Here is an 18,343-nt window from a genome sequence, read left to right on the forward strand (position 1 = left end):
GCTAGAAAATGGACTTCTAGGAAGGGGGGGGTTCTCCCGGGGGGGGGGGTTCTCCCCGCTCCTTCTCAGTGTCTCTTGGAGTTTCTCCAAAGAATTGTAGATGAGTGTTTTAGCGTTGGTTGCCATCAATTGCCAGATATCCGCCCCAGGCGATTTTTCTTTCTTTGCCTGTTGGTCACAAATTCCTTGGTTCCCACCTTTGTCCTGGCTCCCCTGTGCCTCAGTGGGACCTCAATTTGGTGTTGTCGGTTCTTCAGAAACCCCCTTTTGAAAACATTTTGTGTTATTACTTCTGTGTGCAGGGTGTCGGAGCAGGCTGTCGCTCACCCTACCTGGTGGTTCACAGAGACAAAGTGGGTGCTTCGTATCTGCCAGTCGTTCCTTCCTAAGGTCATCTCTGGTTTCCATTTAAATGAAGACATTGTGTTGCCTTCTTTGTGTTCTAAGCCTAAGCATCCTAAAGAGATTGCCTTACATTCTTTGGATGTGGTTTGGGCAATCAGGGTGTACCTGGCGAAAATCGGGTTCGCTATCCTTACAGATGGACCCCGTAAGGAAATGGCCGTGTCTGCTGCGACCATTTCCAGATGGATCAGGCAGGCCGTGGTGCAGGCCTACTCCATTAAGGGTCAGGATCCTCCTTTCACTGTTAAGGCGCATTCTATGAGGACGCTTAGTGCCTCCTGGGCCTTCCATCATCAGGCGTCGGTAGTACAGGTTTGCAAGGCGGCCACCTGGTTGTCCGTACATACTTTCCCAAAATTTTATGAGGTGGATGTGTTGGCATCTACGGATGCTTCTTTTGGCTGCAAGGTTTTGCAGGCCGCTGTTGGAGAGGTTAGTCCTCTTTGAGGTTGTATTGCAGGTGAGCTCCAGTTGTTCCTGATCGAGCTCCTGTTTTGCCTGGTTGGCTATGTTTAGCCTTTGGGGAGAGCGTTTGTTTTTTCTTGCTGTGTTCTTCCCACCCCTCATATTGACACCTCTTTGGGACGTCCCATCGGTCAAGAAGATCTGGAGCTGTGTCAGTCAACGAATGAAAGAGAACTGGATTTTTGTGAAATCCTTTTCTGTGATGTTCATTGACGGACACAGCCCCTGCCCCTCTAATTGAGTTGGGTTTTATGTTCTTCTGACACTACTTGTTACAAAATTGATGTCCTATAGCAGGAAGTGGGAATATACCCCCTGGAACTGCCCTATAGGCATACTCAAATCTTTTTCTGCATAGTGTCCTACTCCTGTAGTTGGCAGCATAAACCCATCGGTCAAGAAGATCTGAAGCTGTGTCCGTCAATGAACATCAGAGAAAAGGATTTTATGGTAAGACAAAAATCCAGTTTTAAAATGTGACAGCGGCTGCAGGGGAAAGGAACCCATGCATGCTGTCAAGGGGGAGGGGGTGCTTAGGAGCATGTTGCAAATACAGGTGTAACGTTCTAAAAAGGTGCTTAACCTTTAACCCTAGGAGAAGATTGGAGACCTTACCCTCTTCACCTTCAGAAGAATGAATATTAATACAGATTGGAATTGCTTCCTCATACTGTAATTTTTGACTTGCCATAAGTTTGGTTTTCTTCACAAACTCAGCCCAGCCATTCAACAGGAAAGTATTTGACTGCATTATCTTTTGCTTATCTTGGCTAATGCTAACCCCAATATAGTATCGGGGTTCTTGCAGACTGGATGCTCCCTAGACAGCAGCAGAACACTGGTACACGTGTATACCACATTTACCCATGTTAAGCGGTGTTCATTAATTAAATTGGCCAGAATAATAATTTATTCTGGTGATTTAAAATGAATGCTCAAGTGCTAAACGTGCGTTTAGAAGTGTTTTAGTTTTTGCTGCATCAAGGGTTTTTCTGCCAAAACTCCTTTACTACCTCTAAATGCTGCTGCTCCTAAACTCTGGTAAAAAGTTTGTGTGCATGGATACAGGCTTGTATTAAGTCTTGTTCAGGAACTTCGGCAAAAAACGTCAAAGCTCCAAAAACGTGAGCTTAGGAGCAGCAGTGTGCAATAAGGCCTAAGGGTTTTGGATCTGTAGAGTTCAACAATTGTCAGAAATGCATACATGGCTGATGTGGATTGTGTTGATTCTTCACAGATTTTCATTTAATTATCTCTTCCTACTGTGTAGGTCAAACTTCAGTGTTCTACAAGTTTGATGGGTAATTTCACTATTGATGATGCATTCGAAGTGTCTATTGAAGACACTGGACCAAGATTTGGGGCCTTGCATTTTGGCGGAGAAGAGAATCAGCAGAATCGGCATAAGTATAAGGTGAGTTCAAACATAAAATACTGTATTACTTAAGCTTGTTTTACGTAAAGGTCTGTACTGAAATCCATAAGATGGGCTTACATTTAAGTGGAGTTCCACCCATTTTTTAATACGTTGGATTACATAGATGTATGTAATCCCCTTTAAAACGACTTTTACCAATGGAAACTTTTTTTTTTATTTTTTTGCTAGTAAATACCTTCATTTCTGCTTTATTCCTCCTCTCCTCACTTCCGGGTCCGATCAGCGATGACGTCATTCGGCGATTCGCAGTGTGTGCTGGGATGTATTCCATTCCAGAAATCTCGCAGCATCACCCAGGAGCCGAGCTGTACTGTGTGTATTCAGGCTGTGACCTGCCCCACCTCCTCTCAGTGAGTTGTACTGTATGCATTGTATTCAGGCCGTTCTCTGCCCTGCCCCCGCCCCGCCTCCTCTCAGTGAGCGAGGACTGAAAGCATTATATCCTCACTGAGAGGAGGCGGGGCAGAGAACGGCCTAAATACAATGCATACAGTACAACTCACTGAGAGGAGGCGGGGCAGGTCACGGCCTGAATACACACAGTACAGCTCAGCTCCTGGGTGATACTGGGAGATTTCTGGAATGGAATACATCCCAGCACACACTGCGAATCGCCGAATGACGTCATCGCTGATCGGACCCGGAAGTGAGGAGAGGAGGAATAAAGCAGAAATTAAGGTATTTACTAGCAAAAAAATAAAAAAAAAAGTTTCCATTGGTAAAAGTAGTTTTAAAGGGGATTACATAGATCTAAAGTTATGAAAATGGGTGGAACTCCACTTTAAATTGAATGTTTTTTGTCTGGTCATAGTGTATACCTCCAGATTTTGTCTGCGAGATGATGTGGTTTTAATTTCAGGAATTGTAAAAGTAGAAGTATGGCTTCCATTAAAATCTGCTGCAGAATTTTATTCTAAAAGTGCATCTGCATTTACAGTCTTCCCTTAGTCCACCTGCAAAGTCCCACAAATACCTTATAAGCCTGTCGGTGAATTCCATCAAATGCAGCTCCCTGTGTGTTCTTGTAGACTGTGCCTGCGTATTACAGCAGTTCAACCTATAAAAGAAAAAGAAAAGATAAATGGATCCTCCATATACACAAGCCTATACCCGCAGTTAATCTAGAATGTTGATGTGTTGTGTCCAGAGTACAAGTGCTCGATCAAAAAGTGACTTGAGTAGAAGTGGAAGTGCTCGATCAAGAAGTGACTTGAGTAGAAGTACTAAAGTATTCAACATTTTTTGTACTTAAGTATTGCAAGTAGTTTTTTTTTTTTTTAAATTTTGCTACTCAAGTACTGAAAGTAAAAGTACCAGTAGTTTTTTTAAAAAAAAATTGCTACATAAGTACTGAAAGTAAAAGTACAAGTACTGTGTTATGTAGTTATTAAAGAAAGAAGTCAAAAGTTTGAACATCATATTGTTTTTTATTATTTCAAATGCAGCTTTTATTTATACATACAGTAGCATTTATTTTCGTATGCGCTGATAATACACATGTTTTGAGCTTCATGAAACCTGCCATCTACTGTTCTGGCAGTGGTCATTTTTATAATTGTAACGAGTAACTATGCAGCACAAAAAAAAATAAATCGGAGTAGAAGTATTGAAATTATTGAAAAAATGTAGTGAAGTAAAAGTGGAAGTAGGAGAAAAAAATTCTACTCTAGGAAAGTACAGATACCGCCTTTCGGTACTTAAGTACAGTAGTGAAGTAGTTCTACTTAGTTACTATACATCTCTGGTTGTGTCCTATTTAAAAATTATTTGTCATTACGTTGGATGGAAGGGGATTTTATTAAAGCACAACTAAAGGGCAATCCTTTCACCTGCAAAAGTTGTAAGAAGTTAAGTAGCGCATTAGCACCCAGTATTTTTTTTTTTCCCATTACTGTAATGCCACATGTGGCTGTCGTAATTTCGGTTGACACCTCATGCTCTTCCTGGGATTATAATACAGTAATAGAGTTTATATAATCGAGAAGGCATCAACCAAACATCGTTCCTCGGGTAGCAGTTAAAAAACATAGCCCATCAGTGGAAGATGAATCGGTAAGACCTGGCTGGTGCTTTTCACTGGAGGCAGGAGACCATTGCGCTCAAAAACAAATCCATCTTTTTTTTTTTTTTTTTTTTCCAGCCTACCCCATTCTCCGTTTGGGTTTCCTGAAACATAATCTCTAAACTTGGGCAACATTTGCAACAAAAGGTTTAGTTTTGCTTTTCCCTGAGCCACAGATGCTAGCGCTATGGAAGCCAAAACTTGATGGACCGGTCTTTTAAAAACAGTATGTTTTTTTTGTTTCAATGCCAAGATGCTGCAAGCAAAGCCAACAGAATTCTGGGATCTATAAAAAAAGGGGATTCACTCCAGAAATAGATTATTCTCCCTCTCTACAAGACTCTGGTCCGGCCACATCTGGAGTTTTCCATCCAGTTCTGTGCACCGGTCCTCAGGAAGGATGTGCTGGAACTGGAGAGAGTCCAGAGAAGGGCAACAAAAATAATTAGGGGAATGGAGGGCATCAGCTATGAGGAAAGACTACAAGCACTGAATTTATTCTCTCTGGAGAAGAGACGATTGAGGGGGGATATGATATCAATGTACAAATACTGTACTGGTGATGACCCTAGCATATGGAAAAACCTATTCAGAGTAAGGGAATACAATAAGACACGTGGCCACTCACTAAAACTAGAGGAAAAATGGTTTAACCTTAAAATACGCAGGGGGTTCTTCACTGTCAGAGCAGTAAGGATGTGGAATTCTCTTCCGCAAACCGTCGTATCAGCAAGGAGCATTGATGGTTTCAAAAAACGATTAGATGGGCACCTTAAAGACCACAACATACAGGGGTATACAATGTACGGTTAACAGCAAACACACACATCATAGGTTGAACTGGATGGACTGATGTCTTTTTTCAACCTCACTAACTATGTAACTATGATCTGATTCAATAGCAACTAGTTACATGACAAAGTGTAGGCACTGGTCATGTTATCCTGTTGTAAACTTGAAATATTTAAATCTAATGTATTGTTAATAAATGCATAATTAGAGGTTACCTTCAATTGTATCCCTATAGCCCCTGGACCCATCACCACCTTCTCTATAGAGCATGTCCCAACATTGTCATTGTGTTTTCTTTTACCTTCTTCCTGTAGTGAGCAACCTCTTATTGCTCCCTGTGACTACATAACCAGGCATGTAAAATTCTTGCAGGGGCAGAAGATAATACTAAAATTTAATGCAGATATTTTTTGTAAAGTATTTAATGCTTAGTCTCACCAATTCCTGCTTACCTGTTCGTTGTTTTAACCACTTAAGCCCCGGAAGATTTTACCCCCATTCCGACCAGGGGGTATTTTGCGATTCGGCACTGCGTGACTTTAACGGACAATTGCGCGGTCGTGCGACGCTGTACCTAAACTAATTTGGCGTCCTTTTTTTTCCCACAAACAGAGCTTTCTTTTGGTGGTATTTGATCACCTGTGCGATTTTTTTTTTTTTTTTTTTGATCATGGGCTATAAACAAAAAAAGAGCGAAAATTTTGCAAAAATAACAATATTTTTCACATTTTTTTATATGAAATCCCCCCCCCCCCCCCAAAAAAAATGTAAAAATCAAAATTTTTTAACATTTTTGGCCAATTTGTTTTCTGCTACCTATGCTTGGTAAAAAAAAAAAATCACAATAAGCATATTTTGATTGGTTTGCGCATAAGTTATTGCGTTTACTAACTAAGGGAAAGATTTTTGTTGTTTTTTTGTTTTTTTAACGAGTAATGGCGGTGATCTGTGATTTTTTTTTTTTTTTTTTTTTTTGCGGGACTGCGACATTGTGGCGGACAGATCGGACCCTTGACTGACATTTTTGACAATTTTGGGGGTACCAGTGACATTACTACAGTAATCAGTGCTATAAATATGCACTGTTACTGTAAAAATGACACTGGCAGGGAAGGGGTTAACTTTATTGGGGAAGGAGGGGTTAAGTGTGTCCCTAGGAGCATGTTTCTAACTGTTATTGGACATGGCTACTGGTGTAAGAACAGAGCTCAACGGTCCTACATAGTAGAACCGTGTGATCTCCATTTTTACACAGGGGAGAATGACAGGCGGCTTTGTTTACATTAGCTGCCTGCTTTTCTCCCTACACGGCGCACGATCGCGAGTGACCGGCGGACATCGGGTCCGCCGGTCACACGCACTGACTTCTTAGGGAACGAGCCGGGGCAGGCGTGCGCCTCCGCGGGCATGCGCTCGCCCACTATTGGCTCACAAGCCAGTGACAGGCTAGTGACGTACCCATACGTCACTTTGCCTGGCCGGGGTTGACCGCCGCAGTATATGTACTTGCGGCGGTTGGCAACCGGTTAATGTTATGGTCCCTTTTGGTTGAGCTGGATAGAAAGTCGGGTGGGGATTGATTTTTACAAGAGGAAAAGTTTTAGATTATTTTATACACTGATCAGCTATAACATTATGGCCAATTTTATACACTGATCAGCTATAACATTATGGCCAATGACCGGTAAAGTGAAGAACATTGTTTATCTTGTTACAATAGCACCTAAAAGTGGATGGGATATCTTAGGCAATAAGTGAACATGGTTTTTCAAGAATTCAATTTGTTAAAAGCAGGAAAAAATGGGCAAACATAAGGATTTGAGTGATTTTGACAACAGCCAAATTGTAATAGCTAGCCAACTGGGTTAGAGCATCTCCAAAACTGCAGCTCTCGTGGGATCTTCCCAGTCTGCAGTGGTCCGGGCTTACCAAAAGTGTTTGGAGGAAGGAAAACTAGCAAACCAGCGACAGGATCATGGGCAGCCAAGGCTCACTGATGCATGTGGGAAGCGAAGGCTGTTCCGTGTAGTCTGATCCAATATAAGAGCTACTTTATCTCAAAATGCTGAAAAAGGTAATGCTGGTTTCAATGTGTCAGCAAAACACACAGCACATCACAGTTTGTTGCATATGGGGCTGCGTAGCTGCAGACCCGTTAATATACGCTCGCTGACCTGTAGCCAAAACCTGTAGGAAGAGGTGGCATCAGGATGCAGTATGGGAGGAAGGCAAGCCGGAGGAGGAAGTTATCTGTTACAGTCTGGTGCCAGATACCACAGCTTACCTTCAGACATCTAGTGGAGTGCATGCCTCTATATATCAGGGATGTTTTAGCGGCAAAATGGGGACCCTCTCCTTATTTGGTGGGTGGCCATAATGTTATGGCTAATTGGTGTGTGTATATGTTTGTATACACTGAGCAGCCATTGACCACCCATCATAACTCGCCGAGGCATGGACTCCACTAGACCTATGAATGTACACTGTTGTATCTGGCACCAAGCTGTCAGTAGAAGATCCTTTAAAGCGGCGTTCCAGTGGTTTTTGTGTTTATTAAAAGTCAGCAGCTACAAAAATTGTAGCTTTTTGTAACTTTTAATAAACACACACTTTCTTGTCCCACGGTCCAGCGATGCAACCAGCGGGAGCCTTGGTTCTCTCCCTCTTCTTCTCCCCACCTCCCCACGGCGCCGGCATCACTACTGTGGGCACCCGGCTGTGACCGCTTACAGCTTCACAGTCGGGTGCGCACTGTGCATGCCCGAGTTGTGCTGCGTGTCCTGAGAAGTCCGGCAATCTTCTGGTACCTGTGACGTGTTACCCAGAAGATTGGAGGGAGCAGAAGTGGGAGCAGGTACCCCCCCAAGAAAAAATGACATGCCAAATGTGGCACATCAGGGGGTCAGATGGCCTTAAAGCAGAGTGGAACTTCCGCTTTAAGTCCTGTAAGTTGCAAGGTGGGGCCTCCATGGATCAGACTTGTTTTTCTCTTTTGTTCACTGACGGACCCAGCCCTTCCTGACTGTAGGTTATACTGCCCCCTACAGGAGTAGGACATTAGGCCGAGAAAAAAGCTTGAGTACGCCTTTGGGGCAGTCCCTGGGGGTATACTCCCACTTCCTCCTAGAGGTATTTAGTTTTTTTCTGCCTAGTCTGGAGTAAGGACCTAGTTCCTTGCTGGGATCTCTGGTCCTGGCAATTTTTTTTTTCTTTTTAAATGGAATTTTCTCTTTCGTTCATTGACAGACACAGCAACATATCTTTATTAGTCGAATGGGTTAATGCTGCGCTTCCTAGGAGTAGGACACTAGCTGGAAAAGGGTTAACAAAGTTAACAGAACTTTCAACTACGCCCATGGGGCAGTCCCAGGTGGTATACGTCCACTTCCTGCTCTAGGATTCAGGTTTTTTTTCTGCCTAGTCAGGAGTAAGGACCTAGCTCCATGCTGGGATCTCTGGTCCTGGCATTTTTTGTCATTTTTAAACAAGATTTTTTTCTAGTTTTATTTGTTCCTGTGAGAACTACAATCAACTGTGCGACACACTGGATATTCTAGATCCTGATGGTCTCCCCAGTCAGACCAGCGAGCTTGTGCAGACCTCAGCTCCACGCTAGGTCAGCCGCGACATGCCCCCACTGGAGGGACTGGCTTGTGGACACACACAACCTGGTCGCAACCGGAGTCGCAGCATTCCTTGGGCCAACAGCACCCCTTGTTACAAGATGAGGAGGTGACCTGCATGCAATGAATCCCGCCAAATCTCCAATGGTATGGTGAGTAAGCCCCCTTTTTCTCCCTCGGGAAGTTAGGGGTTGGTACGGGACCTCCTGGGGTCGATGGTCTTACAGATGCGCTGCCCTCCCCTAGCTATTTCACTACCCTCACTGGGGGTTTTTATCATTTCTTTCCAGAGCGGGGTGCTGCAAGAGAATTGCCGCCTCTTCTCCTCACTTCTTATACAGTGTAGACACGGGTGGTGGTGAGTCCTGGGGCGGTATCTCCCTGCCTGGTCAGACTATTTGCAGTGTTCTGGGACCTGTAGTCCCACATGCATTAATATTGTTGGGGTTTTATTAATAATACAGCTCCCTCCAGGAAATGGCGGAGCAAATAATTCAGGGATTGCAATATTTCTGTAATGCCTCCCTGGATGCAGCTCCGTTAGCCTGCAGGGCATCGGTGACGGCGGTGACTTTACGCCGCATGATCCGGTTGAAATGCTGGTCTGTGGACCAGACTTCCAAAAAGGTTCTGACAGGTCTTCCCTTTGTGGGTGACCGTCTGTTTGGAGTCTTCATGGAGGAGATCATTAAGGGTCTCACGGGAGCAAGAGTACCTTGCTTCCTCAGGTTGCTAAGAATAAAGAGTTTCGCCACAAACCATGTCTGGTCTTTTTGGCTCACAAGTGGCCCTTTCGTCCCACAGGGTTGCAGGACAAAGGGTCCAAACCCTCTCTACCTTTTTGGGGGGTTTCCGAATGATACTGGGGTGGTAAGTCCAATGCTGGTTCCTCCGGCCTCACAGAGAAGCCCTCCTCCGCATTAAGGGATGCCCCCACCCTTTCTAGGGGTGGGGGGACGTCTGTTTCTTTCCGGATCCATAGATCCCATTAATTGTGCCTTTGGTGGGGGGACACCAGATGTGGACAAATGGGATCTCGACTTAGTCCGGTTACAAGATTGAGTTTTTCCTTGCCCCCGTCAAGATTCTTCCCCCTCCAATTTGCGTTGGTCCAAGGATCGCCTTCAAGGCCTTTTTTGGAGCAGTTCAGGACTTGTTGCCACAAAGGGTGATAGTTCCTGTTCCGGAGTCAGTACACTTTCAGGGGTTTTATTCCAACCTCTTCACAGTCCCTGCTTTGGTGGCGTTGCTCCCCAGCACTTTGTCAGGGAAAATCATTCCTCCCACTGTTCTGGAGGGTGGTGACTAAGGAAAGCCAGGTCTGTCCGGATGGCGGGGGGTGTCCTGGGCACAGATTAAGCCCAGGGGGATCTGGTCCTCAGAGGAGTCCAGTCTGCCTATCAACATCCTGAAAATTCGAGCCATCAACCTTTGTCTACTCCAGTGGACAGATCGTCTGCGGGGGTCCCCAGTGAGGATCCAATTGGACAATGCCACGGCTGTGGCATATATCAATCACCAAGGAGGCACCAGAAGTGCCCTAGTGGCAAAAGAAGTGGCCGGTATTCTACAATGGTCGGAAAGTCTTGTTCCGGCGCTATCGGTAGTTCACATTCCAGGGGTGGAAAATTAGCAGGCGGACTACTTCAGTAATCAGGCTCTGTGTCCGGGAGAATGTTCTCTTCACCTGAAAGTTTTTCATCAGCTATGCCTTCGGTGGGGGACACCAGATGTGGACCTGTTGGCCTCTCGTCTCAACCGGAAGGTTCCGAGGTTCGTTGTGAGGTCTCGGGATCCTCTGGCAGATGCCGCAGATGCTCTGGTCGCCCCTTGGGGCGAGTATCGCCTGATTTATGCTTTTCCTCCAATACAACTTCTGCCGAGACTTCTGCGCAGAATCGAGGCAGAAGGGATTCCCATGATTCCGGTGGCACCAGACTGGCCTCGTCGCTCCTGGTACATGGACCTGATAGCCGACGCCCCTTGGGGGCTTCCTCTCAGGAAAGATCTTCTGTCTCAAGGACCGATCTTCCATCCTGCTTTACTATTGCTGGTTTTAACGGCTTGGCTATTTAGAGCCAGGTTCTAAAGGATAGGGGTTTGTCGGAATCTGTGATTCCTACCCTATACTAGGTCTAGGAAGTCTACCTCTCGAAATATTTACCATCGAGTTTGGAAAGCATATATTGCTTGGTGTGTGTCTCGGGGAATTTACCCCCCATCTTTCTTGGTATCACGTCTTCTGGAGTTTCGAAAAAGGTGTTGATCAACGTTTGGCCTTGGGCACCATTAAGGGTCAGATTTCGGCTTTGGAAGTTTTCTTCCAAAGACCGTTGGCAATGAATTCCTTGGTTCACACATTTGTGAAGGGAGTTTATCATTTGGCTCCCCCCGAGGCGGTCCCTAGTGCCTCCGTGGGACCTCAACCTAGTGCTATCGGTATTACTTCTGCAGGCAGGGTCTCGGAGTTGGCTGCGTTGTCCTGACGGTCGCCTTATCTGATGGTTCTAAGGAACAAGGTGGTGCTTCGCCCCGGTCAGTCATTCCTTCCTAAGGATGTGTCAGGGTTTCACTTGAATGAGGACATTGTGTTGCTTTAGTTTGTCCTAAGCCCCTCAAGGAGGTTGCTTTTGCATTCGTTAGGCGTGGTTCGGCCATAAGGGTGTACTTGATCGCAACTGAGTCAATTTGTCGGATTCCTTGTTTGGCCACCTGGGCGTCTGTACACAAAGTTGATATTTTTGCATCTGCGAATGCTGCTTCAGGCCGTGGTGACAGAGACTTCTGTCTCTTGAGGGTGTTTCTTTCTGGTATGTGAGCTCCTGGGTTACCTGGTTGGCTATGTTTACTCCTGTTGGGAATTGTTTCTTGCTGTGTTTTTCCCAGCCCTCATGCTGATCCTGCTTTGGGATGTCCCATTCGACTAATGAAGATCTGTCGCTGTGTCCGTCAATGAACGAAAGAGAACTGGATTTTTTGTCTTACCGTAAAATCCTTTTCTCTGATGATCGACGGACACAGCACCCGCCCCTCTGTGGAGTTGGGTTATGTATTCTTCGGACACTGCTTGTTACAAAACTGAATCCTAGAGCAGGAAGTAGGAATATACCACCTGGGACTGCCCCATGGGCGTAGTTGAAAGTTCTGTTAACTTTGTTAACCCTTTTCTACCTAGTGTCCTACTCCTAGGAAGCACAGCATAACCCATTCAACTAATTAAGATATGTCGCTGTGTCCGGCAATGAATTTCAGGAAAAAAGATTTAACGGTAAGACAAATCCATTTTTTTCCTCCTTTTTATTATTCTGTTCCTGTGAGGTGACGTTGAAACGTTTCAAGGTTTCTACTCAAACCTGTTTAAGGTTCCCAGGAAGGAGGGCAAGGTGTGTCCAATTCTGGACCTCAAAGGCGCTAAAGTGCTTTGTGCAGGTACAGAAGTTACAAATGGAATCTGTTAACATGGTGGAGGTGTCCCTACATCAGGGGGGTTTTCTCGCCTCCATCGAAATCAGACACCTGCCTTCACATCCCCATATGTGTTGCCCATCAGCGCTTCCTCTACTTTGCTGTGGGCGAGGAGTGTTATCAATTCGTGGTGTTACCCTTTTGTCTTGCTTCCACTCCTCAAGTCTTCACAAAAGTGTTGGCCCCGGTTCTAGCATTACTGCGTCAGCGGGGGATTGCGATACTGGGGTACCTGGAGGATCTGCTTTTGTGAGCAGAGTCTTCGACTGCTCTGTTGGCCAACTTGGAGATTACTCTGCAAAAACTCAGGAAGGATGTGCTGGAACTGGAGAAAGTCCAGAGAAGGGCAACAAAAATGATTAGGGGAATGGAGGACATCAGCTATGAGGAAAGGCTACAAGCACTGAACCTTTTCTCTCTGGAGAAGAAACGATTGAGGGGGGATATGATATCAATGTACAAATACTGTACTGGCGACCCTAGCATAAGGAACAAACTATTCAGAGAAAGGAGATACAATAAGACACGTGGCCACTCACTAAAACTAGAGGAAAGGCGTATTAACCTTAAAGTGCGTAAGGGGTTCTTCACTGTAAGAGCTGTAAGGATGTGGAATTCTCTTCCACAAGCAGTTGTATCAGCAGGGAGCATTGATAGTTTCAAAAAACTATTAGATGGGCACCTTAGAGACCACAACATACAGGGGTATACAATGTACGGTTAACAGCAAACACACACACATCATAGGTTGAACTGGATGGACTGATGTCTTTTTTCAACCTCACTAACTATGTAACTGAGGGGTTTGGTTGGATTCTGAATCTTCAGAATTCTGCTCTGGTTCCATCCATGAGCTTGGACTATCTGAGTCTGACTCGGCCAGAGTGTTTCTTCCTCTGGAAAAACTTCAAAAATTGCAGGAGGCAATTTCGGGTTCTGCTGTCCAGCAGACAGTCATCTCTACGGGCTTGCATGCGGGTGCTGGGCCTGATGGTGTCTACCTTTTTTGAGGCAGTTTTTTTGCAAAGTTCCACACGAGATCTCTGCAAAAGGAGGTTCTGGTGAAATGGAACAAGGATCCTGAGTCCCCAGACAATCTGATCCTGTTGAACCAGAGCATGAGGGGGTCCTTAGTTTGGTGGCTTCATTCTCTGGCACTTCAGGGAAAATCATTTCTTCCCCTGTACTAGATGGTTGTTACCATGGATGCCAGCCTATCTGGGTGGGGAGGCATCCTTTAAACAGACTGTGCTCATGGGTTCTGGACTCTGGAAGAGTCCAGGCTACCGTTCAATGTACTGGAGCTCTGAGCGATCAGGCTTTGTCTGGATCATTGGACAAGTCCTCTCCAGGGGTGTCTGGTACGGATTCAGTCAGACAATGCCACGGCTTGGGCCTATGTCAATCACCAAGGGGGCACAAGAAGTGTCCTGGCGGCTCGGGAATTAGCCGGCATTCTAAGGTGGGCAGAACGGTTCGTTCCAGCCCTCTCTACTGTGCACATTCCAGGAGTGGAAAATTGGCAGGCGGACTATCTCAGTCGACAGGCGTTAGACCAAGGAGACTAGTCACTTCATCCGGAGGTGTTCCATCAGTTGTGTCTCTGGTGGGGGACATCTGAGGTGGATCTATTGGCCTTTCGCCTCAACAGAAAAGTACAAAGGTTTGTGGAAGGGTCTCAGGATCCTCTAGACAATGCCACAGACACCTAAGTGGCTCCCTGGAGTCAGTATTGTCTGATTCATGCCTTTCCTCCTCTCAAACTTCTGCCGAGACTCCTGGGCAGGATAGAGGCAGAAGGGATTCTGGTCATCCTCGCTGGTCTTGGTACACCAATCTGGTACGGCTGGTCGCCGATGCCCCTTGGAGTCTTCCTCTCAGGGAAGATCTGCTGTCCCAATGACCGATCTTCCATCCTGCTTTACAGTTGCTGGCTTTGACGGCTTGGCTGTTGAAAGCCAAGTACTGAAAGATAGAGGTTTGTCTGAATCTGGGATTCCTATGCTTTTTAAAAGCTTGAAATTCTACTTCTAGGAAGATTTACTATTGTACTGTACGTACATTGCAGGGTGTGAAATCCTTAAGGGTTCATCCTCGCTCCTTTTCGGTGTCTTGGATCTTGGTTTTTTCTCCAGCGAAGGGTTGAGCAGCGTCTGGCCTGAGTACCATCAAGGGCCAGGTCTCGGCCTTGGTGGTTTTCCTTTAACATCCATTGGCCACACACTCCTTGGTGCGTACCTTTCTCCAGGGAGTGAGACACTTGGTTCCCCCGGTGCGGTCTCCATTGCAGCTGTGGGACCTCAATTTGGTGTTGTCAGTTCTCCAGAAACCCCCCTTTGAAAATATTCAGGAGATTCCCCTGCTTACATTGTCCCAGAAGGTGACCTTTTTTTGGTGGCTATTACTTCTGTGCGCAGGGTGTCTGAACTGGGGGCGCTGTCTTGTTCACCTTATCTAGTGGTTCACAGGGATAAAGTGGTTCTTCGGCCATGTCCGTCGTTTCTTCCAAAGGTCTTCTCCGATTTTCATTTTGAATGAAGACATTGTGTTGCCCTCCCTGTGTCCCAAGCCTAAGCATCCTAAGGAAGTTGCTTTGCATTCCCTGGATTTGGTTTGGGCAATAAGGGTGTACCTGGCAGTTACGGAGTAGTTTAGTAAGTCAGACTCACTATTTGTCCTCACGGATGGACCTCGCAAGGCGCTGGCTGCTTCTGCTGCGACCATTCCTAGATGGATTAGACACTGTGGTTCAGGCTTATTCTATTAAGAGTCAGGTTCCGCCTTTCCCTGTCAGGCGCACTCTACTTGGGCACTTACTTAGTGCCTCCCTGGCCTTCTGTCATCAGGCATCAGTGGTGCAGGTTTGCAAGGCGGCCACCTGGTCATCTGTGCACACATTCACAAAGTTTTATATAGTGGATGTGTTGGCATCTGCGGATCCTTCTTTTGGCCACAAAGTTTTGCAGGCTGCTATTTGGAGGACTCAAGTTACCTGGTTGGCTATGTTTTAGCCTTGGAAGTTTTTCTTCTTTTCCCATCCCTCATTTTTTTTACTGCTTTGGTACGCCCCTACGGTCATGAAGATGAAGAGCTGTGTCAGTCAATGAACGAAAGAGAAAATGGGATTTTTAACTTGCTATAAAATCCATTTCTCTATCGCTCATTGACAGACGTAGTCCTCGGTGATACAGCACCTTCGGGTTATGTTGCCTCCACAGGAGTAGGACTAGACAGGAAATAAAATGCTCTGGCCACACCCTAGGGGCAGTCCCAGAGGGTATATGCTCTCTCTCTCTGCCTCAGCAAATCAGTTTTTTTCTGTCTAGTCAGGAGTAAGGACCTAGATACCTTGCTGGGATCTTCGGTCCTGGCAGGATTTTTTTCTTTGAAAATAATTTTTTAAGACAGCTTTTTTTTCTCCAGTGTTCCTGTGAGATCTTCAAGCAAGAAAGCTGAACTGGGCGACGGGCTGGATGTTGAGATCCAGTGGTCACCCCAGTTCAGCCTACGAGCGCGTGCAGGCCATAGCTCCGCGCTGGGTCGGCCGCGACATAGTCCCACTGGACGGGGACTGACCCTGCGAGTTAAACGTCTCGCTGAAACGCCAAAGACCATGAGTCACGGCGCCCGTATTGGTCGACAGCCCTCCTACCTCGGTGGAGAGGGGTACTGTCAGGAGTTGGCGCCCGCCTGGTTCCGGTATGGTGAGTAGTATGTTCCCCCTTTCCCCCTGACGGGTCTTGTGGTGAACGCGGGCCCCTCTCTGTAATGGTAAGGATGGGTTCCCCTCTATCCTACAACATGTCACAGATCCCCCTAATTGAGTGTGATTTTTGTGTACAAGAAGCCAGGAGGCTTGGTTTGGGAGCTGACAATCTAATTGTAAAGATGTGTAAATGATTGTAGTCAGTGGCAGTACTAGAACTTTACTGTGATAGTATAAGGTATCCTACCTGTCAGTAGCCACAGGGCGATGTCTATACATGTATACTGCATTCCAGATCATTCCTCCAGCTAAGCAGCGGTCCGCATACGGCCCGCTAGGGTCCGGTACCTCCGACCACGCTGACCACCATGAGGGTGAAGGGTTGTGAGGCCGAGATCCTTCTGCAGACATGCCGCTTTTCTGTGCAGGCCGCCGCCATTGTCTGGTAGATCGCACGAGGCCGCCATTTTGGTGTAGCCTCGTGTCTCCAGCATGGGGGCGGCCATGTTTGAGGTGACTCAAACACCTCATGGAGCCAGGGGGAGGAGCCGGCAGGCGTGTTAAGGGGCGGAGCCGCCTCTTTTACCCAGGAAATAGGGCCAAAGACTTCCTGTCTGTAACAAGACAAGCACTGAACAAGCTGATGAAAACTTCTGTGCATCAGGGATGAGCCTTGGGGTCTGTCTCTCTCTCTCTGTGGGGTCCAAAAAGGCAGGTAACACTGAGGGGCGCTGTTGCGACTGGGGGACACAAAAAAAAAAAAAAAAAGTTTTTTTTTTTTTACTTTGTCATTTTTTGTCGCTGGCAAGTGTCTTGTATAATCATTGACCCTGCCGCATAGGTATCCCCACCTGATCCCCTCAAGGTGGCCACAGGACCCTTCAGTACCCCACTTGTGTTTTAATGCATTATCGGCAATTTTGGAGTCTTTGGTATCCCGGGTGGAGGTGGCCTGTCAGGGACGGGGGTCAAGTAGCGACCCCCGCCTACCCCTATTGTTTATCAGATACTTCAGATACGGATTCGGAACTGGTCAATGCAGTTGCAGGTCCCTCTTAGGGGGCTGTTGTCTCAGGTAATATCTCCTCAGCAGTGAGGAGCACGTTTCTGCCTCCGCCATAGCACAAGAGTGGTGGATGCACTAGTTGTGTCCGTCCGGGAAACCTTTAGTCTTGAGGTTACACCGGCAGAGGTAGCTGAGACTGAGATTCCTTTTTGGTACTTGTTAGCCTACCAAAAGGGCGAAGGATTTTCCTTTACCCAAATGGGGTCGTTTTGAAACGAACCCCTGTTATTTCCAAACGCATGGCTAGGTGCTATCCGTTTGAGGAATTCCTCTTTATAGGATAGACGGTACCACCTGCTGTCTTGCCACAGACTGTTAGGATAAAAAGACCTCGTAACTAACGAGGACCTTCCTTTTCTGCTCATATAGAGTTGTTCGTTCCGCGAGGGCGGGCGATAAGGCGAAACCCTCCAAAGCCCCTTTAGAGAGGTTTCAAAGGGCGCTGGTCGGGTAAACAAAGAGTCCGGCTCAGCCAAGCCTGAAGAATATAGCCTGATGCGCCCCTACCCATCTCTGGGGTGGGGGGGGGATGTCTTCACCGGTTTCTGGAGGACACAGGATCGAGTTTCGATCACTTCCACCGGTGCGATTCTGCCCTTCTAACATTGAACGGTTTCAGGGGTTCTATTCGAACCTATTCACAATGCCCAGGAAAGAGGGCAAAATCTGGACTTGGGAAGAAATAGAGTCCATCCGTACAGTGGTGGCCTCCCTGCATAAAAGAGATTTCCTGGCGTCCATAGACATATAGGATGCCTATCTTTATATCCCCATCATCGCAGGACATCAGCGTTTTTTTCGCTTTCCCAAAGATCATCCCTGGTTCCCACCAGGAGACTGAACTATCTGGGCCTAAGGTTGGATACATCCTGGGCAAGAGAGTTTCTCCTTGCTGGGAAACTCCAGAAGGTTCAGTCAACGATTCGGATGTTGCTGTCCGTCAATTGGCTGGGACTGATGGTGGCCTTCTTAGAGGCAGTACCGTATACCCAGTCTCATACCCGAATTCTCCTGAAGGAGATTCTTTTTTAATGGAATCAGAATTCCGATTCCCTGGACAATCGGATCCGGTTGAGCGAGCGGACCAGGAAGTCTCCGATGCTCAACCAGGGGAAGTCATTTCTTCCGATAGTATCCAGATTACCAATAAGGGTAGCGGAATTGAGAGCGATCAGATTTTGTCTGATTTACTGGATCGAGCAGCTCTAGAGCAGCCCGATTCGGATCCAATCGCATATGGCCTCTTCATCCAGAGGTTTTTTCCCTAGCTGTCCCTTCATTGGGACATCCCGGATGTGGATCTGTTGGCACCTTGGCCTAA

The 18,343-nt window shown here is 46.5% G+C and overlaps 1 protein-coding gene across 2 annotated transcripts in view; it reads left to right on the top strand.

Moving 5' to 3' along the window:
• TMEM134 (transmembrane protein 134) overlaps positions 1 to 18,343 on the top strand; it is a 105,138-nt gene that overhangs the window by 32,371 nt on the left and 54,424 nt on the right. For both annotated transcript variants that reach the window (XM_082268225.1, XM_082268226.1), the window contains exon 2: positions 2,141 to 2,284. In XM_082268225.1, the coding sequence (XP_082124351.1) occupies positions 2,168 to 2,284 (117 nt within the window). In that variant the 5' untranslated portion in view covers positions 2,141 to 2,167. The remainder of the gene's footprint in view (positions 1 to 2,140; positions 2,285 to 18,343) is intronic.

Source organism: Pelophylax lessonae (genome assembly GCF_965119305.1).
Source record: "Pelophylax lessonae genome assembly, chromosome: 9".
NCBI classification, from domain to species: domain Eukaryota; kingdom Metazoa; phylum Chordata; class Amphibia; order Anura; family Ranidae; genus Pelophylax; species Pelophylax lessonae.